Here is a 26,669-nt window from a genome sequence, read left to right on the forward strand (position 1 = left end):
CTCTCCGGAGAGCAAGAGTCCTAGTTCTCCTGTGTGTAAAGGTGAGAGAAATGGTTGTAATCGTGCACTTTAAATGGGCGAACGGATTTGGGGCTGAGCCTCCAGGATGGGACCAGAGTGCTTATCTTTTGTATCCCAGAGTTGTAAGTCCCAAGTTCTGCAGCCCCGCGAGCTGACCACGAGGCGCTAACTTTGGGCACTTCTCGTTCTCGTTCTGAAGCTATCGTAGGGAAGTTAAAATCGGATAGAGAAATCTCTTCTTTTCCTCTTTTTTTGTTTTTGGGCGAAATTCTTTCACTGCTGGGCTACCTTTTCTTCCTAATTCTAATGGTCCCTGGGAGGGTGGGTGTGATGGTATGCCACAACCGGCAGAAATAAAATGCTGTGAAACAACAAATATTATGTCTACAAAGGGAGTAAGAGAGATTACAAGTACATGTCTCGACTTGTCTGCTTTTAAGGCAGATATTCATATCTATTTTTAAATTTATGCCCTGCTTTTCTTTTTATATAAACACACAAGACTTGCAATAAAACAAAGTACAAAAGTTTCTTACGATGATTGAACAATAAATCCTAGCCTAGAGATAACAGTCTTGTAGAATTTGTCTCTATTTAATGTCTAAGAATGACATTGGTATGGCTTTAAGCTTTATTTTGTCTGATCTCTGAAAACACAAAAGACAACTATGCAGCAGGAGAAAGAATCAATAGCTACTTTGGGGCTCTGTTAGATTTCATCCTCAGTCCAGGAGGAAGGTGGGCCTGTAGGAAAGATGAGATAAATAAAAATGAATGTAAATAACTAGCTTCAGGAAAAAATAATAATTTAACTGTCTTCTACAAAAATTTGTTCTTGCTTTTATTTACCTGAGTAAAAATGCTCAGTTACAGCATTTTTACAGTAATAATATCTTGCTAACATGCATCTCCCACATTTAGTTAGATATGCACCAGGGAAGCTAGCTGTTTACCTAATGGATTCATGAATGTGTAGAAGAGGAGATAGTTCTTTATAAAATGAGATTAAGTGATTAGTTTGAAATTGGTATAATGCTAGTAATAGTAATATAGACTACCTCATTATTTTTGGTGACTGACAACAGTGCCAGTTTCTGCAAACCAGGGAAGAGTTTGCTTTTACTCTACAGCTCCTCCCCCTGCCCCAAATACCATAAATAACCATATTTTTGTGCCTATATTAAACATGCTTTAAAATGGCATGTTAGATATTAAAGAGGCCTATGCTGCTATCATAGCTTATCAATGGATCATTTCCACTGAATTTCAAACACACTGGGCAGTCTTCTGATACGTCGAAAAGCATGCCTGTTATTGGTTAATTCAGTGCAATCTTAAATTTATTCAGAAATAAACTGCTGAATTCAACAGTACAGAATTATATCTAAAGTTTTGGCCCTACTCTGCAAGTGACTAAATTGACTTGTTATTGTCAGTTGCTATGGTCTTTGGAAACAGTGACTGCTTTTCAACCCCTCTTCATTCTTGAAGAGAAAGTGATATCTGAATTTTCCAAGTGAAACAATGTGGCTATTAGAATGCCTTTGCTGGGCAGGAAACAAGAGAAGATTCAGGTTTGAAGAGGCCAAAGTATAGTGTTTTATGGTTGAGAGCATTTGGTGTTAAGCAGCCTGGGAGTGAATTCTTAAACTGTGTTGCTAGACAGCTTTCCCACAGATTATAGATAATCTAAATATAACTTCTTATAAACTCCTATAATGCTGCCAAGAAAACTGTATATGCATAACAGTAATGTTTATATAAGTTTGGGTCTCCAGTGTTGGGACCCCCATCAGGAGATATTCCTCTGGTTACTGGAAAAGAGGATTTAATTTTTACAAATCTAGAGGGCAGCGATGATGTGCCCAGAACATAAGCTCAAGAAGGTTTGATCACTGATGGTGTTAGTATTGAAAGAAAAGTTTCTTCCTTTACAGGAATACATAAAGTTGGAACTAGAATGTAATGGCATTACCCATCCCCCTCCACCTCCCAAATCTACAATAAAAATTGATTTGATAGAGGTTAATAGTTTTGCAAAGTCCAGGTAACATAAATAAGACTCCACACATTATTGGATGAGTGATGTCAGAATCAAAATACTGTAAGCTACATAATAGTAAACAGAAATGCATCTAGTCAGTCAGGATTCCAATATATTTGATACCAGTATCAAATATACAGATTGAAATTAGGAAAAGTGGAGATGTTTAAACAGTATCTACTTGAAAGAACTCACATTCAGAATATAAGTGCAAAGAACAGATTTGATAAATTTATGAGAAAAAAAGCCTGAATAGCTACTGAATGGAATGAGACGTTGTTAATATCAAAGCCAAAACATATCTCAAAATGTCAAACAGGAGGAGATGCAAGTGGGTTTCAGGACAAGCTATTATGATAGTGAGATACGATGGAAGATGAAAGTCTTGGGCAACAAGTAGGATGTATGTATGATGGCTAAATACAGACATTCAACAAAATGGCAAAGAAAGATACTTCACTTAAGAGCATCAATAGGTTCAGGAAAATAACAAGAAAATAAAAAAGAGAAGTCTTTTAGGAAAATAAATCTCTAGAAGATTTATAGATGAAATAGGACTGTTCATATAATAGACACAAATGAAGTTAAAGGAAAATGAAAAGTTCAACCTTTAAGAATCAAGATTGCAAAATCAGTAGGGCACAGAAACAGATCAGATGGGAAAATAAGTTGGGTAATAGAGCAAGAGAAGAGGTGCACCTTTGCTTTCTTGACAGTGACCTTTATTTGTAGGTGATCTCAGCACGTGGTACGCATTAAGGTTAATGAGAGTGCCAGAGTAACTATTTATTATTTGAGAAACTTATACAAATGAACATGATAGGACTATAAGAACATAGTTTGGAGAACAATTCAAACTAGGAAAGAGTGTGAGAGAAGAATACATCTTTTTTTAACTTTCAGAGTGATTATATTATGGCAAAATGGCAAGATTGGAAGAGATGACAGCAAAAATAAAAATTGGAAACTCAAATACTAAAAAATTGAAATATGAAAAAATGCCACATTTCTATTCCAAAATAAGATTTACAGGACCGTTTTATGCAAGTAAAATGGAAAATGAAAAATTTTAACATTTTAGTGGATTTATAGTTGATGACAAATGTGGCAAAGTGTTTTGTTTTCTTGAATTCTGCAATATATAGCAGACATTGGAAGATTAATCTTAGAGGAAGGCAGTGACAAGCTTAGGATCATAAAGGATAAAGAAAGGTATGATAAAAATCAGAATCAGTAAAGCAATAGTTTTTCCTGTGAAAGGTGGAAAATGAGAAAGAATGAGAGAGAAAAAGATAGTATGGACCCATAATTCAGAGTTGTCTAAGAGTACTATGAACTACAAAAACAATCAATTGTCCTGAACCAGTAAAGACAGTATTTGAGGCAATTATCAAAAAGCTGAAACTCACACTCTTTGTGCCTGTCATGTGTGAATTGATGGCTAGATAAGCATTTATGTGTGGCAAGACTGAGGATAATAAGAAAAAGAAAAGTGGATAAATGCAATTAAAAATTTCCTTGAGTATTCCTGGAAATATTCCTGAAAATATCCTATTTTATTTCTAAGATCCCACATTCGGGTAGGTGCACGTGTGTGTACGTGTGTGTGTGTGTGTGTGTAAACTATAAAATAGTATGATGCAAAACATCAGTCAAGCATAATCTTTATTTTGAAGAATATTTCTGGGGTATAACTTAAGAGGATCCTTAGAAAATAAAATAGTGATTGTAGCCAAAGAAAGAAAGAAAGTTAAAACCCCAGCAATATAAACATATTGGAGTAATAAAATTGAATACACTTGAATGGTTTAAAGAGGCTGAGTCAAGAAGATTCTTTGTCTTCTGTTGAGTTTAGATTGTACTGCACTGTAATCACTACAGCAAGCAATATAATGTTAAAATTCTGAATGTGCTTACAGACTCAAGAAGATTGAGAACTCATTTTCATTGTCTTGAAAAATATTCATTTTTCATACCCAGTGTTATGGCTGGGTATGAAGTTTTTGTAAGCAACTTGCTATCTTGCTGAGTGTTCCTCCTTTCTTAAGACGAGTTAAGACATTTTTTTGAAGAGCTATCTTAAATGTTCAGGAGTGTAAGTAATAAATTCTTTTTAAAAATATGTTTTGTCTGTTGATAAAATTCACTGCTACATTCAAGCTAAAATTTGAAAATGAAAGCTATAATTCCATGGGAGCAGGATTTCCATTTTGTACTCTAGATGTGTACAAACATGTAAAGAAAACTAAACAATATATTGAAAGAGGTAAGAACTAGCACCAGAAGCAGTAATTTAAAACTATAATAAGGTACATAATAATTTGAAGAAACAAAAAGCAATTAGAGATCAGCTGGAACTTATTTGTAAACCTCCAAACTCTTTGAAGATAATGCAGAATATAAATATAACAGGAAGTTAGTTTTGACTTTTTGGTTTTTCTGCTGCCTTTTGTTGTTTAAGACTTTGTAATACCATCCCTTGTTTCTTTAAGCTTGAATTTTGTCCAAAGTTGTATTGGAAGATAAAGAAACAAGATTGAAAGTTCAAGAGTGGTAAAGTTTATATATAGGTTAAAATGCTTACAATATTCACATAGACATTGTGGTTTGCAGACTGAAGTTCTTAAATATCCTTGTTATATTCATATTCTTTGTCATTCAACTCTGAAATCTTAAGTTTTAAAAATACTAAAATGTATTATTCACTGTTCCCTCAAAATAATTATTCCACAGTTAGTCATTGCATATTGAATCAGTTTTGGAAAGTGATTGTTTTCAGTGTCAATTTTTTGTTTTAACGCAGCATGCTACAAAATTAAATGGGAGAAAGGTGTTTACTTTAATTCTCTGTGGCATCAAAGCTGTCTTCTTTAGCAATCTAGGAGGTGACCATTTGCAGAATATATTCTTCAGGAGAACAGATGGATCATAATGCATCTGCAAGAGTAGTGGAGTTCTGTTTCTTGTTGGACTTTTGGGAAATCAGCCAAGATTTAAGCATAAACCAATCTATGCATAATAGAATTTGAAATCTTGCTGATATGCAAGATTTTTCTGTGGGAACAAATAGTCTGAAAAGAACACATCTGCATCAGATTCAAAGCTCATCTACTGTTTTCTTCCATTGTCTCTAATATAGTGTTTCAGTACAACTTTACTTTCTTATATGGTGGTTCATTGCATAGGAAGTTGGCTCAGGGATAGATCCCAGTGTGTGCTTGTTAACAGGACACTGTCTAAACAGAGACCAGTCACAGTGATGACTGGTACGGCAATGATGATATGACAGAAAGATAGTTAGGTAAGATTTTCTTGCTGAAGACACAAAAGTGTGTAATAGAGCTGACATTATTGGGAGTATTCGTAACATGGAAAATGATGTGGTATTGCTGGAAAATTTGTCAAAAATGTGGAGTCTGCAGTTCAGTGTTTCCAAATGTCTTGCACTTGGGAACATGGAAGCTTCTTATGAAATACTTTGTGAATGAAATTGCTCTCATCATTTCTGAACTGGATGCTATTTGAAAATTCATGACCCGATTATTGTCCCAATAAACCTAATGATATAGAACTAGCAATTGCTTCTGAGAGAGAGAAGACCTCCTGTATTTTTGAAATGATTTGTGTGGAATTTGTGTAGTAATTAGAGGTTCCCATATTCTGTAACTATTTTACAGTCAGTAAGGTGACTTAGGGTTTAATGGTTTCTTGAATTTTATTGATTTCTCATTGTTGAGAAATGGAGGTATCCTTCTTGTCTTTTCAAACTTGTCATCCAGGATATAGGTATTCTTCGACTTACATCCACAATTGGGACCCGAATTTCCATTGCTAAGCAAGGTGGTTGTCAAGTGAGTCATGCCCAATTTTATGACTTTTTTCCATGATTGTTAAGCAAATCATCACAGTTGTTAAATGAATCACACATTTGTTCAGCAAAGCCAGCTTCCAACATAAACTTTGCTTGTAGGAAGCCAGCTGGGAAAGTCACAAATGGCAAAATCACATGACCTTGGGATGCTGCAACCATCATAAATACATGCTAGTTGCCAAGTACCCAATATTTGATCATGTGACTGTGGGGATGCTGCAACGGTTGCTTATAAGTCACTTGTTTGCCAGTGCCATTATAACTTTGAACAGTCACTAAATGCATAGTTGTAAGTTAAGGACCACCTGTACTAGGGGGAAAGAGAAACAAAACATTTTTTTCTTTAAATGCTGAAATGTATTTAACATAGTATACTATTGACTATCAGACTCTCTTGATGGTATACAATGGAATTTGTCATCCTTTTTGTCTCCTGAAATCCAAGTTTACTGTAGGTATGAAGATTTGGTAGATTTTATTAATGACCCTTGTCTACAAATAATAATTATATGGATTTTATCATTTAAAAAAAGGAATGCCACTGTAGAGCCTGGAAAATAAATGGAGAAAGGATAAACTAATAAGCTGAAATAATTCTCAGAAGCTTTTGTTGAATATGGAATAAGATAATTAGGACTCATTCAGATGTCTAGGTAGCATGTTTAGCATTCATTTTTTAAAAGTACAATTTATTTGTTTGTGGGCCTGTGTGCAAAGATTTATATTTTGGTGCCTTTCAACAAATCATGTAGTTGATAAAATTGACAGATAAGAATGCACTTTTGGTATAGCTAAGCAGATACATAAGAGTACAACAGAATATAAGACTGGATCTTCAGGGCTTCTACTGTGACATTATGTAAATTGTAGGGCATCTTATTGAACTTTTCCTTATATGTCAATGCTGTATAAATGCATAAATAGTACTTTTCAGCTAACTTTCTTATCCCTGTTTTACCAATCTTTCAGTCTGAGTTAGCTACCCATTCAGTAGGGCTGTGAGAGAAGCAGCAGCTGTTCACATCAATTTTGGCACTAGATTATATTCAAACTGTTCATTAGCTATTATGCCTACTATGTGTCAGAACTTATGTGCTGGCATATTATGCAATCTGACATGAGTTTGGCTACTTGAAGTTCTCTCTGGATTGTTGCATACAGTATGATGACATGATGAAGCACCAGTTTCAGCTAACGGTTAAGGCAGTAGGCTAGAAACCAGGAAACAGAGTTCTAGTCTTGCTTGAGAGCTGGCTGAATGACTTTGGGCCAGTCTCCCTCAAATTCTGGTAAAGAAGCTGGTTGGTTAATTCCTGTTGCAACCAATGGATCAACACAAAACAGATCCTTCAACTTGTGGGAAAAACATTAGGAAAAAATAGAAAATGTAATGACATGATGAATGAAGGAAGGGCTAGCATTTTACCTGATTAGATTTACTGGTAGTTAGTTTACTGTGCAGTAACTTATCCATTAAAAGGTAAAGGAATCCCTGCAGATTTTACTCTGCTAGTCATTGCCAACTATAGAGGGTGATGCTCGTCTCCGTTTCAAGGCCATTGAGCCAGCGCTGTCTAAAGACATTTCCACGGTCATGTGGCCAGCATGATGTTACGGAGCACTGTTACCTTCCCATCGAAGTGGTACCTATTTACTCACATTTGCATGCTTTTGAACTGCTAGGTTGGCAGGAACTGGGATGAGGATGGGAGCTCATCCCGTTGTGTGGTGCTTGGGTCTCGAACCTGGGGTGCAGGCTTTCCAGCTGTCAAACTTAGTGTTTTAACCACTGCGCCTCTCCAGTTTATCTATTGCCCTGTTATTTTTGAATCGGAAAGCATGTAGTCCAGATGCTCTGCAAAGAAACCCAGTTCTGTTTCTGTGGTATAAGAGTAGAAGCGTTGATGCTACTATGAGGAGAGACATATGCCATTCAGTTCTTGCTTCTGCCCTGAGTTGTTAGTTTTCTTGATATGCTATTTTATAAATTATAGTCAGAACAGAGTAATGTTTTGTCTTAATGCTTATTATAAACATTAATGAAGCAGATGATTAATAAAACATGCCACATATGGACTGTTTTAGAACTATTCTGAAATGGTCTCTGTGCTATAGTTTGATAACAAAGGCACAGGCTGCTCCATTTTATAATAATGGATTTCTCTACAAGACCAAGACACTTCTATTTTACCAGCTTTTATTAGCACAAACAAATCAATTATTTCTGGATTGTTATTTTTTAAAAATGCAAAAATCATGTGCATTTTATTGTAAAAAGTAATCTTTGATAAACTTTTTTATGGATTTCAGAGAAACATTGGACTAGAAGCATAATTATTCCTCTCTGTTCTTTTTTTTTTTTTTAAATGCAACTCAGTTTCATTTCCATAACAGGATTTTCAGGATTACCAGTCCTCCCTATTCTAAATACAGTTAATGTTGCAGATCTTTATTTATTTATTCATTCATTTATTCAGATTTATATAACCACTTGCTCATCTCATCTATATGACTTTGGGCAGCTTACAAACAAAACAAATATAAAAACAAGGTAAAACAATATAAAATCATACGGAAACATCATAAATGCACAAAACTCACAGCCAATAATCCATTCATCAAAACAGTCAATGTAGCCATTGTATTGGCTGCATCACATTCACTGTCACTATGCCCATTGGCAAAACCATCTCTTTAGGTTCTTGTGAAGCCAGATTGTATATTATACAAGTTGTAGTTTTCCCAGGCATGGGAGCAGGGAAATCCAAGAAATAATTAGCTGAGAAATAATTTTATGTATTTTAACGAGCCTGGTTGTATTATATTAGTTAACCAAAATTAAATTATAAAGATGCATTTGTTTTTCCTAGATGAATCAGTATGATTCTACAGGTGAACAGATAAGAAATGTACTTTTAATTGATTTCCATTGCATTTTTAATATTTGAGTATAATTTAAAGACTATATTGAGTTGCAATGAAACACACATTAAGCAAGCCATTTTATTTGCTGATACTGCTTAATTTTTAGTTCATACAGGATGTCAATGAATTTTTACCATAGATTTTTTTTTCTGTAGTGAAGCAAGTCCAATTGAAAAATATTCAGGAATATTGTGTAGGGAGCTAACATGGATTCTGATTTTTAATGCCTCTGGGAATGTTTAATCTATATATATTTATCTGTATAGTACATGAATATTGTGTGTTTGTTAAAGAATATTTTATACTCATATTTTGAGAGGAGATCATCAAATTGAGGAAACACTGAATAGTTTTGTAGCAATTGAGCATAGTGTAATTTGGTCCAATAAAATGAAGGCATTGCTCAAATGCCACTACTGTTCTCATCAGCCCAGCTGTTGTAACTGCTATCTTGAAGCAAGAATATCTCTTGTTATGTAGGTCACATCGTGTGAAGCTAGCAGCTGGGCAGTTGTGGGGGAGGGTATGAATAGCAGAACTAAGGTGAAATGATAATGAAAATACTACATGGGGATAGACTGTATTTTATGAAATGTTTTCAGACAACCCAGGAAATTATATGAAAGAAAATGGATTCAGAAAAAAAGTTTTAAAATACTTTGTTGGTAGAATTAAGTGTAGGACTACCATATCTAGGTAGCAAAAATCCAGATACCCCCCTCCCCGTTAAAAAAGCAAAGAAATTGTTGCCTTCTAAAGCAGAGGTCTCCAACCGTTTGGGCACCAGGGACCAGTTCTGTGGAGAGAGGTTTTTCCGTGGACCGGAGGGGGCATGGTTTTGTGTGCTGCCTTCATCCCGCGGATGGGTCTTTGCTTATTTGTGCGGACCGGTTGCTGGCATGTCACGGCCCAGTACTCGTCCACTGACCGGGGGTTGGGGACTCCTGTTTTAAAGGCTATTTGGAGTTTTGCAGTTCAGATCTGGTAGCCCTAATTAAATAGAGCTTGATATTTGCAGTCTTGAAACTGCTCATATATTTTGGCATTTGCTTAATTAATACATCTTTGTATCTGGAATTAAGAATCAGTCAAGATGGACAACTACTGGTACAGAAGGGTAAAATATTTCTGTATACTATGTAATAAATTGAGCAAAGAAGCCTCAAGGTTATAAAATAATGAGAAATTATCAGTTTAGTTACAGTTGTCTGAAGTATTATGTGACAAGTTGTGTGTCCGTAATATGAAACCACACAATAAATTTCTGCTATGCTTTTATGTTTCTAAGTTGACCTTCTATATATACCTTCCCTTTAATGGCTAATGTGACCCATAACTCTGAATTATGGGTCCATACTATCTTTTTCTCTCTCATTCTTTCTCATTTTCCACCTTTCACAGGAAAAACTATTGCTTTACTGATTCTGATTTTTATCATACCTTTCTTTATCCTTTATGATCCAAATTTTACACTTGTGTGTTTTTGTGTATGTGCAAAATAGCAGATGGGATTCAATACATACACAAAAGCATATAACAATTGGAAGTCTCAAAAACATACAGTATGTTTGTTAAAGCAAGGATTTATTTTACAAACCCAGTACAAATTTCAGTTTCAGAAGAAACTGGATGAAATGGAGAAATACTAATTGTCTTGCTGTATATGTCTAGATCAGGTCTCTGTATATCAGTTTTTTTCAGTTTTATGGTGCAAACCGAAATACCAGATCAAAATCTGCATAAATTGGTATTGAAGCACATGATCCAAGGATCCATATTGCAGCAAAAAAAAAATCAGCGTGTTGGGAAAATGGTACATGCAGTAAGAGGTACCCAAATGGACACATCCTTCCATTATTCAAAGATGTCTGGAAAGAGAAAGGATTTTGTTGCAAGTTGATGATCATCTGCAGCAAACCATGGAAGATGCCAAAATAAAAAGAATCCCCAGAGCAATGAGAAATTTGTTTGTTGTCTTGTTAAGAAACATTGAAATCATCAATCCCATGACAATTGTGGAACCGGTTCAAGAAGTCTGAAGATTTCCTACAAATCAAGAGAACTATCAGTGATCCTAATATCATGATCAGTGAGAGGCATTGTAAACATGTTCTTCTGTATTTCTAAGACAAACTTGTGAAATTTGAAAAAACTCCTGAAGATTATAATTTGCTAAAACCAACAAATGATACAATTAATCCAAATTTGGTAATCTGTCTTATTGAAGTGAAGTGCAATACAACAGACAGCAGGAATTTGTACTACACAATGAGCCCCTATTGAACATTGAGCAACTGTGCGTGTAACTACTTGCAAAGCAATCTTTTTTCAATAATTTTCATTGATGCACCAAGGGTAAAGGAAAATACATTAGTCACCAATTTGATCCTTGCTAAAGCTAGGGGAGATGGAGATGTTACTCTTGCTGTAGCATCATCTGGTATTGCATCAATTTTGATACCTGGTCTGGGACAGTGTATTTAAGAATCAACATATCCCTCAGTGAATTAAATACTCTTTGTAAATATTGAAGAAAAACCCCTCCAGTACTGCAGATTTGCTTCATCATGCTTATTTTCTGGGATGAGAACCCAATGATTAGGAGGGAGGGTTTTAAAGCTGTACTTGTTAAGTTATATGTGGCAAGAATGAGTTCTTTGGAGGAATTTTAACCATTTGCTGTGGTGACTTCTACAAGCTTCTACTAGTTGTGAAAAGAGGAAATGATGTTAATGTGAATTATTCATGCATCAAAAAATCATACTTATAGAGAAGTTTTGTGAAGTTTCAGTTAAAATGCAACATAAGGTTGGGTGAAAGAGAAGAAAGATATTCTGAATTCTTATTGAATATTACTGAAGACAAAATTCAGAAAAATGAAGATGAAATAGAAGTGTAAACTAGACTGTGCAAATTTCATCTACCCGACATTCAACAATCCTGCAGAATTGTTCTCAAATATCTTAATTCCCTTAAATCAAATGTCAAACTTGCGACGTCATGTGACGTCGCGCAACGTATCGGGCTGGTTTTGCCATTGCCGGCAATGGGGTGGGCGCGGCTTCCACGTGATGCGTCCAGCCTGTGGACTAGCAGTTTGACACCCCTGCCTTAAATGAAATGATGAGAAAAATAAATTTCACGTGCCTTAAACACTTTCCTGGAATGATGAAAAATATTGTTCTTTAAATGCTGTCAGTGAAAAAACAAACTCCGCTCATTCTCCAGCAAAATTTCTTGATACATTTGAACTCCGGATTTTCACAACATAAACTGGAATTGAAGATAGAATCTCCCATCATTTTAATGAGGAACTTCAATCTTCCAAGGCTTTGTAATGGAATGTGGAAGATCTTGGAAGAACTCCCCAAGAATTCCTTGTAGTGTGTTCAAAAATGTCATTATTCCAAGAATTTCGCTCAATTTATCAGGTGAAGATATCACTCTTTAGTGGACCCAGTTCCCAGTATAGCCATGCTTTGCTTTCAGTATATATAAAGCCTAAGGACAATGGAAAATGTGCTGATTTATCTGGAGAAACTGGTATTTCAGCTTGGTCAGCTGTATACTGCTTTAAGCCAAGGAAAAAGAAGTGAAAACATTATAGTATTCTTAAAGAATGGCAGATCAGCCACAAATCTTTCATCAAAAGCATCCTTTATTAAATGAAAAGCATCTATATTTGCCTACTATGCATCCTTCTTTAATAAAATGTTTTCTTCTTTAATTTTAAAACCAAAAGAATAGGCGATCATTCTGTTTCTGTTTAGGTATGAAAATATCTCTGAAAGGATGACCCAATGGGTAACACCTTGTCTAGTATAAATTGAAATGCTATTTGACACTAACAAGAATAATTTTAAATTGCATTACTGTAAAAGTGTTTCCCCCTCCTGATTGTTGCTATAGTTATGTTCTCTAAATTATTATTTCCTAGTAATTTATATACGTATACATTTTAGCAAATGCTTACTAAATTTGGCTTGGTGCTCAAAAATGCATGGAACTATATATGTTAAAAAAAATAAAAATAAAGTCAACAAGGGACAATTCCAGGTTTGAGTAATTTTTAGGAAAAGTGTCTTTGGAAGTTTTCTAAGCTAATAGACCAGGAATGTCAAACTCATGACACCGTGTGACGTATCGCGATTTCCCCCCCATTGCCGGCAATGGGGTGGGTGCGGTTTCGGTGTGACGCATCCAGCCTACAGGCGGGCAGTTTGACATGCCTCTAATAAATAGACAACATTAGGCAGTGAATTAATTTCCCATAATGCCTCTTGAAGACTTACATTAGGATTATTGTAGAAAATTGAAAAGACATCTTTATTTACTTAATATATTGGGAGTACTGAACTAGGAAAAAATAAAGGATTTGTAAGCATTAGGGATGAGTTCTGCTAGTTTGCTGTGGCCTTGGCAGCTGCCCAAGGCCACCTCATGCTAGATTAATGGTAGTTCTGGACTCAGATGTGTACTCCCTATTGTCCATTGTGCACTTCATGCATTTGTGTATAGTCTACATTTTAGTAATCTATGACTATGTTGTTTTAGCATAGGATACCTGAAAAATTGTAAAGAAAAATATATGCTAATATACTGTAAAGGCATTTATTATTTACAAAGTAACAAAAATATAATGAATTTAATGAAATCTGTAATGTTTATTATTTTTGCTGATGGAGTCATATGTGTGTCTCCAAGTAGATAAACCACGGCCACCATCATCAAGCCCTTCTAGTATTTCCCGTCGTACCCCTTCACTAGACATACTTGCTGCTCCATATCTTGCTGGGCAATGGCCTCGTGATAATCATGGGCAAGTCACACCTTGTATGAGGGATAAAGCCACACAGGTAAGACAGCTTCCATATATTATGCAAAAGAAAGAAAAGATTTGTTTTTGAAGCTTTATAGATAAATCTTTATTAAATAAATGCTTCTTTGATTTAATCATGCATATTATAAAATATACATTCTGTTGTGATTTTTAAAAAAAAGGAATATAGATGAAAAGGAAATGCAGTTATGAATATGCAAAATCTAAATGCAAATATTAAAATTACATGTTATTTTAAAGATAAAAACTATAAAACTGTTCTAATTAAAATAGTGATAAGCAAATTAGGCAATATATGTGTATTAATACAATAGATGGTTTTCATAACTTTAATAAGTTAGACTGTGTTTATGAAGAGTATCATGAATTTAGTAATGAACAATTGGTTTTATATATATTAAAATTATATATATTATATTTATTTCTTGACTTCATTTACTGTCCCTGGGCAGAAATAACATGCTAAATTGTGGGGAAAATTTGCTGATTGTCTTTGTATATACTGGAACTTTTGTACATATTTAGAAATTTTGGTGAATGAAGGGATCTATTGATAATAGCAATACAAAAGAAAGCATGGAGAACCCAGAGAACTATAGATCAGTCAGTCTGACACCAGTGCTGGAGAAGATTCTAGAATAGATCATGAAGATCAGTTTGTACATATCTTGAAAAAATGCATGATTGTTAGAAGATGCATTTGTCAAAAACAGGTTCTTACTAGATTAAATTTATCTTGTTTATTTTTTTAAAAAAAACTGGTTACTTACTTAGTAAGGATATGGTGAAATACATCTTCAACAAAACATTTGGCAAAGTAATCCATAATACTCTGATGACCAAATTAATTAAGTATGGATGATGTGATTATCAGATGAATAGTTATCCTATGAATATGTATATGAACTATAAAATAGATAATTTTTTCAGATTTTTTAAATGCCTTTTTCGTTTCTATGTATGCATGCTTTCAAGTTAGTGTTGACTCCTGGTGATTGCATGGACTAGTCCCTGCAGTTTGCTTGGCAAATTTTTGAAAGTGGCTTGCCTTTGCCTTCCCAGGTTTGAAAGTGAGTGACCAGTCCAAGGTCACTTAGCTGGATTTATGCCTGAGACAGGACTAGAACTCACAGTCTCCCATTTTTTAGCCTGATGCCGTAACTCAGACATGTCAAAAACAAGGCCCGTGGGCTGGATGCAGCCCACGATTGGCTGATATTTGGCCCGCGGGAATGCCCTGGAGATAGCGAGGGACTGGCCCCCGCTGTCTTGGACCCAGCCCTGCCCAGTCTGGTGGCCCCCAAGGCGCATGCACAGGAGACTGAGTGCGCGGAGGCTGACGGCATCTGGCAGCAGGGGCTACGTAGCCTGCTGTGAATACTGGGTGGGCCTCCAGCAGCAGCGTTGCAGCAGCACTGGCAGCATGCGGAATCGAGGCATGTGATGCACACCGCCGGACACGCCTACTCAGTCCCATCTCTTTTTGGTTGGAGAGCAAGTCGCCACTGGTCATCTCAGCCCCTCATGGGTCTTGCCCTTGGCCCGCGGGTGGAGTGCTTTCCACCTGCCGCAGCCGTGGCCACCAACTGCTCATGCAGATCAATTAGGCCGTCGCCCAGAGCTGCAGGCCCACCCAGCATGAAGGAGGTGAAGTGGTCGGCTAGGAAGTCCTGAGTAGAGGTGGTAGAGCACGCCCAGGGCCAGCAGGCAAAAGGCCATCCCGAGTGTGGAAAGCCGGATCTCCATCGGCATCATGGCCACCCAGACCCAGCAATCGTGGCTGGGACTGGGCGGCCATGGCACTGATGGAGATCCGGCTTTCCCCACTCGGGGTGACCTTTTGCTTGCTGGGCATGGCAGTGCTCTATCACCTCTACTCGAGCTTCCTAGCTGGCTGCTTTGCTTCCTTTGTGCTGGGCGGGCCTGCTGCTCCGGGCGGCAGTGATAGCTTAATGGACCTGCATGAGCTGCTGGCGGCAGCGGCCCGAGGTGGGGCCAAGGTGCGTTGGGTGAGCGAGGGGAACAGGCTCCACATGCGGTCAAGATCTGCAAGGTGGCTGAGATGACCAGCAGCCACCTGCTTCCAACCGCAAGCAAAAACAGAGGGGACATAGTAGGTGCATCCGGCGGTCTGTAGCATGTGCCTCTCCCCCTCCCCTACTCTGCCTGCTGCTGGAGGGCTGGCCCAGTATTCGCAGCAGGCTGTGGAGCCCCAGAGTGCACCGGTTGAGGGGCCAGCAGGCTGTGGTTGCTGACGGACACTATTGCCCCCCATGTGCTCACTGGCCTCTGTGTGCGGGGGCCGATGGTGTCAAGCAGCAGCGGCCCTAACCCCTGCCCCGCCTTACTTTGCCCCAGGCAACGGCACCCCCACCCTGCCCCGTGCCTCACCTCGCCTCATCCCACAGGACAAGCCTCCTGCCCATCACCCCACCTGCCAGAGACCCCCTGGATCTCCCCCAAGCCTGCCTGGCCCCCACAGGTGTCCCTCCCCATGAGCAATATCAGGATGGTCACACCCACCCAGGCCACACCCACCCAGTCAGCCGTGACCACCACAGCCACATCCACCCTCTGAGGGCACTTCATGCTGATGCGGCCCTCAATGAAATCAAGTTTGGCACCCCTGCCGTAACCACTACTCCAAACTGGCTTTCTATGAATACTGAGGGACATTGCAGAATAAATCCTAATCAATAACTTTAGAAAATTGATTTTAATATCATAAGCCTAAATCTACTGCCTTTGTCTTTTTTCTTAAGACTGAGAGTGCTTGGGCTGAAGAATACTTGGAAAAGAAAAAGGGATCTCATAAGCGCTCGGCGTCTTGGGGCAGCACAGACCAACTCAAAGAGGTGAAGAAACATGCTGTTTTTCTACCATCTTGATAATAGCTTAGTATAATAATTATACATGCCAACGATTTCACAGTTTAGAACAATGAGAAACATTCTCTTTCTGCATTATAAAATTTGAATTTCCATTGAAAAGGAATTGCTTCAGTAGGGTGAATCCTATTCATAAAACTGAAGCCAGTGATTACTTTTCCCTGCAGCCTTCCAGCTCAAAAGAAATGATGAACAAAGGGGTAATCGGGAAAAATCATCCTCCCAAATCATCAATAGTATCAGAGCTTCACGCAGAGTAGGCTGCTACCATTGGAATATAATTTGGGTCCAAGTCAGTAAGAAATTCCACAAAACTGAAAGTCCTATTTTCTACATGGTTTTGCATATCCCAGAAGGACTATGTTCACAGTTTGGGGATGTTTTTGAATCGGATCTGTCGTCTGGTTTCTCAGACTGAGGCAGGTGTGCTTGTGTTGGTGTTCCCCAGGTTTCATTAATATAGTTCCCTCTTTGGGGCATTGTCTGATCCAGAAATGCTAGAGGCACAGTGGCTGCTCAGCATTTGAGCAATTGTTTTCTTTGTTGATCTTTTAAAATACTTTTTGAAAACAAAATTAAAAAACTCTGTGATGTTGTTTATTATTTTCATTTTTTAAAATTCTCTTTTCTTCTTTATTGGTAACAAGTGAGAATGTTATTCTGTCTAAGCATCTGATACAGTAATGTTAGCAGGAGCCCTTATGGTGAGGTTTGATTCCAAAACTCAACATTTTTGTTGTAGATTAAAAAAGAAATAACAAAACATTTGTCCTTTCAGATTGCCAAGTTACGCCAGCAATTGCAAAGAAGTAAACACAGCAGCAGACACCACCGTGATAAAGAAAGACAGTCTCCATTCCATGGTAATCATGCAGCTATAAACCAGTGCCAGGTAAGATGAGCTCTAGATGTAAGGTTTCTAAAAGTTGTTGCCAAGGAAGTTCAATATATTTCAGGCACTGACTTGCCAAAAAGAATGTCTGAAAGCTGCTAGCGCTGCAGGAGGAAGAGACCATACTAGTGAATATTGTTTCCACTTCAGTTTATTTGAATAACTTGAAAATAGTTACACAGCCCGTCCAAAATATTTTACTTGAGAGTGGTTGAAGTCTAGTTCTGGGTACTCTTAAAGAAAATGGAGTCTTGGTTGCATGAATGAATGAATGATCTTCATTGGTTGGTTGCTCTTGCTGCCATTTAACCAAAGTATCTGCTGAATTACTTTTGTGATTTGGGAATAAAGAGTGCTATTTTACAGTGGTGCCATTTGTTACTTACAAGATGTATCACAGTGAGTAGCACTGGAAGAACTAAATCTTTGGCAACTGTGACAACTATAAGGTACCATCTTGTCTGTACTGCAAATTAAATGTAATATCTTTTCTAAAATTTTCAGGACTCTTTACCAAATCTGAGTATATTTTTTGGATTGTTTTTTTCCTTTTATTGTTGATGGTTGATCCTAAAAAGCAAAAGCTGTTTACCGTTTTGATATATTCATTGTCAGTTCTGTGGCTGTTGTCATTAGTTTGGTTTTCTTTATATTTGGCTCCCATTTTTTCCCTGTTCATTGAGGACTTTTATTATCAGATCTTGCAAATCCTATGCATTTCAGCTATGAGAGTAGTATCATAAGCATAATGCTTATTGATGTTTTCCCCTCCACTTTTACATTCATACTCATCTTCTTTTGATCCAGTTTCCATTAATATATATCCAGCACATAATTTGAATAAAGAAGAAGATACTGTACAATTTTGACTTCCTCCTTGGCCAACCCAGCCTGTTTCCCCATGCTCTATCTATGTTATACTGTAGTTTCCTGTTTTGTATACAGGTAGTTTTCAATTTACAATCATAGTTGGGATCAAAACTGTCATTAAGCAGTGTCATCGTTAAGTGTTCAATTTTATGACATTTTTTGCCATGGTCATTAAGCAAGCCACCACAATTGTTAAAAAATATCACATGGTCATTAAGCAAATCCAGCTTCCCCCATAGATTTTGCTTGTTGTTGGTTCTCTGAAATGATTGCAAATAATGCTTATGTTACTCCAGGATGCTGCAACCATTGTAACTGCATGCCAAGTGCCTCAGTTTTGATGCTGTGATTACTGTTAGTACAAGGACTGGTTGCAAGTCACTTTTTCAGCATCCTCATATCTTTGAACGAATGTTAAACAAGTACTCATAAGTTGAGGACTACCTATATAGGTTTTTCACATAAGACAATGAGATGTTCTGGGATACTGATTTTTCTAAGTGCCTTCCATAGCTTAACATGATCAGCACATTCAAAGCGCTTTCTATAATCAATAAAAACACACAATGACATCTTTTTATATTCTCGGGCTTCTCAATTATCTAGCATATTTCAGCAATAATGTCTCTTGGTCCTGGGCCTTTTCAAAAGCCTGCTTGAACAACTGGCATTTCCTTTTCCATGTGGGACTCGAATCTGTGTTGAAAGATGATTTTGCTAGTGTGTGAAATAAAGGATATTGTACAATAGTTTACACACTCTGTTAAGTCTCCTTTTTAATACTGGAATGTAGATTGACTTTTTCCACTTTGTTGGCCATCATGTTGTTCTCCGAGTTGCTGGCATAGCTTAGTTAAAACTTTCATTGATTCTTCTTCAGTTGCTTGTCATATTTCTGTGAGTATTCCATCAGTTTCTCTAGCCCTCTGACTTGGTAAGGACTGGAATGCTGATGTAGCTTCATGTACTAATACTAGACATACTTGTAAGTAGGAAATAGCTTCTAAAGTATCTGGGATGTTAACATATCTATTGTACACTAGCTGTACCCGGCCACGCGTTGCTGTGGCTCAGTCTGGTTAAATGGAAAAGAAAGAAAAGAGAAAGCGCACGTTTCTAATATGTTTGATTTCACAATGCTTGTGGGTATACAATATTTTTTGTTGTTCCATTGTCTGTGCATCAATTCCAATGCAATGTCACACGAAATAATTAAATCAAAATGAAAATAAATCGAAATCTATGAAAATTCAATTTAACAATGCAATCGGAAACATTGAAATGGAATCGTAAAATTGGAAATTTGGAAATCGTAAATGGATCGTAAATCGGAAACATTGAAATGGAATGGTAAAATCGTAGCTTGTTGCTTTTACGTCCAACAGATGGTGCTGTTTTTCAAAAACATGTTTTTACCTGTCACAGGTGTGACATCTACATCTATAGGTATATAAAAACACGCGCGTATTCGAATGCAACGTTGTGTCAAAATTTCAAAGCAATCGGTGAAGAACTTTCGGAGATTTAAGATTTTGAACAAACGAACATTTACATTTTTATGTATATAGATTATTTCTGTATATTCCTTCCATCTTTTAAAAAAAAATTCTTTGAATCAGTTACTATCTCTCCACTATCATTGGAACCTCCTGAATTTAGAGATCTTTTGGAAGTTCTTTTTACAGGTCTGTTTCCATCTTCAAAGTCTCTACATTTGCAATTGTAATAGTGCTTCTTCCAACTGCTCCCTGAAGCTTTGTTAATTTTTTTCCTGAGATTTTTGTCTTTCTTGGCTTTGACTTCTCATTGTGACAGCCAAGCTCAGAGAGCACCAAGGACCCCACTGTATTTTATAGTTTGGAAAAGAGTTAATAGTTGAATTCTATCCAGGCTATCATTTCTTGATAGATGGTGTATTAACAAAGTAAGTAAAAGAAGTAGAACAATTATGTTTTAAGTCTTGACAACTGGTTGCTTCACTCAGATCGATGCTTCTTTTGAGCCTCCAGCAGATACGTACACCTTTGACAGAAATATATAAACTTGGGTTGAAATTCCCAAACCAAACTCTATACTCCAGGCTAAAATTGCACATTAATTCTTCATAATGCATATTATGATATTGTGTATCTTGCATCTCCATAACAAAAGAACTGAAACTGTAGATGCTATGAAAGTGCTGATGGAGAAGCAGAACATTTTCATTGAGTATTTTTATTTCATGAAACTGAAACTAAATTGAAGTTAAACTGAAATTTTTGAACTAAATTGACTGTTATGTTTGCTGTTTATCTGTTCCAAAACTTTTTGAAGCACTAACCTGAGAGGTATTTTCACTTTCTCTTCATATTTCTAGTTTTGATTCTGAAAACAACTGAGCACCCATTTTAAAAATTAATATTTTCATTGTTGGGTCCTTCCTGCTGGGCATCTGTACCAGAACGGTAGCTTGAATACAAGAAATCAATTGAATGTAGTACGGATACTTTTATGTATCCACATTTCTACACAGAATTCAAGGAACAAAGATTATAAATACAAAAATGTACAATAATAAAATTATACATATCATCTAAAATTCTCCAAATAAACCAGATGCGTTTTGTTATTATAATAAAATCTTATAGATAATTTGATTTTCTTTTCTAAATTATATGATGTAACCCTGATTTTCTTTTACCTCTGTTGGGTTTTCAGGCTCCAGTCCCAAAGAGCATGCTGGTTCCTGTGATACCAATAGCTAAGTCAAGTGGATCCCGTTTCCGTAATAGCATAGAAGGGCTGAATCAGGAGATTGAAATAATCATAAAAGAGACTGGAGAGAAAGAAGAACAACTTATTGTGAGTATATTTGTAATCAAACAGGCCTTCAGATAAGGAGAGCTGAGTCCGCCGTGCCTATATATAAGCATATCTTGGTATACATGAACATATGGAGTATGAAAGAGAACTGTTACATCAAGACCTGTATGGGGAAAATATAATATTTAGAATTAATGACATTCAGCATCCATAGACAAAGCCAGGAATAAACATCATGCCTACATACCAGTTTCTTATCACTACCCCTGCTTCATGTTAGCTTTACCCTTTAATCTGGATTTCTCTGAAATCATAGTTCTTCTTGTCTAAACTTGGGAACTGTATTAATGTCACTAATAACAGAATCTTAAACCAGACTTAGGCCTTTATTTCTAGTTAACACACTTACATTGAGCCTTGTTTTCTTGTGGAACATGAGGAACAGTGGTTGCATATGTGCATGAATTGGAGCTCTGAAGGGCTTCTTTATGAGACTCCCAATCCTTCTTATATTTAGTTGAGTTTCCTTTTTTGGGGGGGGGGGGAACCTGAAGAATAACTGATTTTCAGTTGAAGAGCTTTTATTATTGGCAAAGCAATAAAATCGTCTTTATTTTTCATTTTATTAAAGTCACCAGACAAGATTAATAGTGTGTGGTGTGTAAGAAGTATGTAATATGTTTTTGTTCGACAGCCACAAGATATTCCAGATGGGCATCGAGCGCCACCTCCTTTAGTGCAGCGTAGCAGCAGTACTCGCAGCATTGACACACAGACTCCGGGTGGAGCAGAGAAAGGCAGTAACAACAGCAGCCGATCTCAGTCTATTTCCCCTAGCTCCTTCCTGGCTATCTCCAATGAGGGCAGTGAGGAGAGCCCTTGCTCTGCAGATGACCTGCTTATGGACCCCAGAGATAAAGGTATTTCCTGAAAAATGTTCCAATGCTTTCCTTAGAGGGGAAGCTCTAGGGACTAACCCTTCAATTAAGAAACCTTGTTTGTTTCCTGGGTATTTGAGTTACAGGCCAAAATTCACAGATTCTTTTGTCAGTGCAGGCAAGGTATTTATCACCTGCCAAAGGGAAGCTCAACTTTGAGTCATATCATAAATCACTTTTTAAAATGTTTCCAGTTTCCTGTGCTGTATGAAAGTTTTAAGCACAGGATCTTGTGGGCTAATAGAACTACTTTTTTCATGGGGGGGGGGAGAGAAATGGGGGAATAGTTTCTTCTTCATTATTACAAGTGGGAAAAGTTGTATTATTTTAGCTGGGTTTTTTGGGTAATCGTTCCTCTGTTGCCTACCAGTTTAATTTTATATTTTCTTTCTTTGTACTTAATGGAGGTATATAAATGTTTAAAAATAATTCATATAAGGAGTTGATTGTTTTGATTTGTTTTTACTTAACATGCATATACATATCTGAGTAGACTCAAGAAGGTGAAGAAGGGAGATGGAGGGGTCATAGAAAATTGTAAATTAAATCACATTTTTAAAGCAAATGAATCAATGTCTGCCACCTGGATAGCTATGCCTTTGTTTTAGCTGTAGGGTTAAATGCTGCCAGAGGTATTAGTTCAGCTGTTACATGTTGATGAGCAAAATGCTTACGTGGGTCAGCCGGTAGGTCTGTGCTTTTCAGCAGTCCAAACTTGACTAATGATCAAGAATTATGTAAGTGATCATCCAAAACATCTGGAGAGTACCAGATAGCTTATCTTTGTATAGCAAAAACCATGCAGACAGTAAGAAACTGCTTTATGCCAGGTGATCAGGCTTTTGTTTGCCTTTTAACATTGTTAATCAAGGAGTATGAGAAATGCAAAAATAATCTCATATGCATGTTGCAATATATAGATGTGTGTGTATATATAACTGGCACTTTGCTCACTACAGAGAATGGAAACAATTCTCCTCTGCCCAAATATGCTACATCACCAAAGCCCAACAACAGCTATATGTTCAAGCGTGAACCTCCTGAAGGCTGTGAGAAAGTCAAAGTTTTTGAGGAAAGCTTGTAAGTTGCTATTGATCTTCATAATTTTTTGAATCATAATATTTCACTAGGCGCCTGGTTTCTAAACTTGATGGTATAGCCTTATGCTTAATGTTTCTTACTTTTGGGGGTAAAGGAGGACATATCTATACATGTAGCTTTGTGTTTGTTTTGGGGGAGGGTTATAATTATTTAAAGCAGTTCCTAGACCACTTGAGAGAAAACAGGGATCATTCCCCCTTCATATGCATTTTGCAGGAATGTATTGACAAAATGTCTTTTGAATGTTTCCCCTTTTTTGAGATCTGCTGAAAACCTAAAGCAATGTTTCCCATTTTGGCAACTTCCAAGTATGTGTACATCAGCCCCCAGAATTCTCATCAATGGCCTATTGATTTCTGGGATTTTTAAATCCACACACCTGAAAGCTGTCAAGGAACCATACCCCATTGGATTTAAAGTATCAATGCAGAGCTTTCTGTGTGCACTTTGGGAGGCTGTGGCCCAATACAAAGATGACAACTAAGAATAAAATATCTGATGCTTCCAGATATGATAAGAATCAAGAGTAGCCAACTTTGGCTTCTTTAGGGTTAGAGAGGAAAAAGAGACTGGTCCTTAGATAAAAGTAGTCCTCAACTTAATGACAATTCATTCAGCAACCATTACAACTGGTCCTTGAAGTAGAACCATTGCAGCATTCCCATGGTTGTGTGATCAAAATTTGATCAGCCTTCCCACATTTATGACTGCAGTGGTGCTTCAACTCATTCCTCACCTATCTCCCTCTCATCTGTGCCTTTTTGGGCTCCTACGTTCTTCAGCCCCTATCAGCCTAACTGATCTTTGCCATCTTGCTCCTGCTGCTGAAGAGCCATACTTGGCCTGGCCCTTCACAAGGCAGCTGCTGGGCTGCACAAGGCTTTCTTCCCAAGGTCATCATGCACAGCAGTTTCCTCATGAGACCTGGGGAAGATGCCTGACATAGCCAGTAGCTGCCTTGTAAAAAGCCAGGGCAGGCATGCGTTGTCAGCAGCAGGAGCAAGAAGATAGCAAAGGTTAGCTGGGAGGTGGCGGACAGGGCGGCAGGGGCTTCGAAAGGCAGGGTGGCAAGGGTAATTGGGCTTGGGCAGCGGGGCTTTTGGGGCTTCCCAGAATGCTGAGGCTTTGTGTCACGCTATTGGGGCTTCCTGAGATGCTGTGACTTTGCACTGCACAATTGCATCACTTAGCAGCAAAAATTCTAGTCCCAGTTGTGGTAGTAAATGGAGGACTACCTATTGTATAATAGGTGTGCCAACATGTTTTGACTGCTTTATAAATAAACTTGGAGATAAAATTGCTACTGTATGTGGTAGTATTTCCCTCCCCCCTATTTGTGGACAACTCTCATTTAGTTGGGACAAAAAGAGAAAAGCGTTTCATGCTATGTTATACAGCGTACCGTAAACTTTAGGTAATTCCTTGCAGCCTTTAACTTTGCTAATCTTTAACTTCCAAATGTTAACACCCTGTGGTGTTGTTTTTCTGTTTGTAGGCCAAAACCTTTGCATGAAATTCCAGCCTTTTATTGTCCTGACAAGAATAAAGTTAACTTTATTCCTAAAAGTGGCTCTGCCTTCTGCCTTGTCAGCATTCTCAAGCCCCTTCTTCCCACACAAGATCTTACACTCAAAGGTGCTACTCATAATCTGACCGTCACGACTGGTATGACCCCCACGCTGCTGCAACCTCTTTCCATGGCCTCCCTTTCTGCAAACACAGACCAGGAGCGGCTCTCTCGTGGAACGAGCAAAATAATATCACAGATGTCTGTGCTCCAGCAGTCAGGACATAGCGAAGAAACTGAAGGATAAGCTCCGCGTGGCTATTTGGGGGGAGGGGGGGCGGTTATGGAAACAACTGTGATTAAACTTTCCAGATGACATCTCTTTACATCACAACAGACGACCGTTCCATAAACAGGTCATAGGTAGTATCATATACACCCTGCCATGAATGCCAGCCTCCTGTGAGATCTAGGAAAAAAAGGAGCAGCCGAGAGCCAACTGCATTTGTCTTGGGATGGTTCAGGTGCAGACTCTGAGCATGCTGCTTTGGTACCATAAAGAAGGGAGATCTCCACAACTCCTCACAACTGGAGGGACCATTTTTTTTTTCCCAGATACTTTACGTTTCAGTGTAAACTTTTGAGTTTGAACAATGAAAAAGACATCCCAACTTTTCTTAGCAGAATATCTGTTTTCAGGAGAAAAAAAAAAGGAAATCATTAATTCATATGAAGATAGTATTTACAAATGTGCATTATTATTTTTTTGAAATTTCATCAGGATAATTGCACTTTTCTTGCTACATCTTTTTCACTGGGACCAATGGATTGAAACTTTTTCAGTATTCTGTCATAAGACCAGCTGATTTTGCTCCTTTTCCCAGATTAGTGTAACATCATTCAGACAAAGAAGAAAAGCAATATTGTCACATGCTGAAGGGCAGGGGAAGGGGGGGGAAAGCACATGTGTGGAATTTCTTGTCTGAAAATAGCATTTTAGTGCACTTCAGCTAATCATGTCATATTTCTAATGTTGTATTTCAGGACATGTTTCCATCCTTTTTTCCCCAGAACGCCAACTAACTATCACAACGGTGCCTCTTGGGACAACTTAGTTTTTTATGTTACTGTCAAAAATCTTGAATTGCCTTTGGCATATATACCTGATTCTATCATGTCTTGCCACTATACTATATAAACCCTGTAGTCATATATGATCTTAAAAGGGCCATGCATGCATGGTGGTTTTTGCTTGTCAAAGTACTGTTTTGTGGGTCTGTTGAGGGTAATAGTTTGTCGGGCATGATATTGTTGAAGCAATTTATTTCAATGGACGTGTCTCCTTTTGGAGTAGCAATATTGTTAGGGTGTTAAGCTAAGAATCTTTTTATGCTTTCATTGATGTGGCCCATTTCATTTTTAGTGCTTTTTTTTAAAAATAAACTATACTTATGGAAGAATTGAAGATAAGAAATTTCTGTTGTTACGTTTGCTTGTGAAAGGGTCTGAGCTAATAATGGATAGAAAAGTGTATTTACCAAGCTGATTAAATGGCACAAGATAGAGCAGTTGGGGGAATAGTTAGAAAGAAGTTACATTTAGAAAGCAATATATTCTGGTATCTTTAAGTAAACAAAAGTATCATAGCAGTGTAACCCATTCCAGACTGGCAGATAAACAGACATAGCAGCATCAGCATGTTTTTGATGCAATGTTAGTTGGAAATGGACCACATCCACCTCAAGTGGATCTTCCATTTGTTTTGCTGCATTAGTAATACAATATTTTAAATAATTACTCCTACATTGTTTGGCCTCTTGGTTCTTGTTAAAAATAATCAACTGAATAAAAACTTGCATTTTGACTTACCCAGGTAGATGGTTGCTTTGTCCACTTAACAGCATAGGTTCTGATGCAGAAACGCTAATGCTATAATAGAGCTGTTCGTTTTTAAGGTACCAAAACACTTC

General features: G+C 37.5%; 1 protein-coding gene across 1 annotated transcript; it reads left to right on the plus strand.

The window, feature by feature from the left end:
* FAM117B (family with sequence similarity 117 member B) lies at window positions 1-25,309 on the plus strand. Its single transcript, XM_015819604.2, has 8 exons — window positions 1-41; window positions 13,569-13,717; window positions 16,464-16,556; window positions 17,368-17,481; window positions 21,049-21,192; window positions 21,848-22,073; window positions 23,051-23,171; window positions 24,688-25,309. The coding sequence occupies exons 2-8, from the start codon at window positions 13,697-13,699 to the stop codon at window positions 25,004-25,006; spliced, it is 1,038 nt and encodes a 345-aa protein (XP_015675090.1). The 5' UTR covers window positions 1-41; window positions 13,569-13,696; the 3' UTR covers window positions 25,007-25,309.
* Window positions 25,310-26,669: the final 1,360 nt, after the last annotated feature.

This window comes from Protobothrops mucrosquamatus, unplaced genomic scaffold, assembly GCF_001527695.2.
Source record: "Protobothrops mucrosquamatus isolate PMUCROS unplaced genomic scaffold, P.Mucros_1.0 scaffold958, whole genome shotgun sequence".
Lineage (NCBI taxonomy): Eukaryota > Metazoa > Chordata > Lepidosauria > Squamata > Viperidae > Protobothrops > Protobothrops mucrosquamatus.

Excerpts from the sequence above, each read along its gene's own strand:
- FAM117B (XM_015819604.2), top strand. The coding sequence starts at position 13,697 with ATGAGGGATAAAGCCACACAG. Across the intron at positions 13,718-16,463 it reads TGAGGGATAAAGCCACACAG|ACTGAGAGTGCTTGGGCTGA; the intron begins GTAAGACAGCTT and ends TTTTTTCTTAAG. Across the intron at positions 21,193-21,847 it reads AGAAAGAAGAACAACTTATT|CCACAAGATATTCCAGATGG; the intron begins GTGAGTATATTT and ends TTTGTTCGACAG.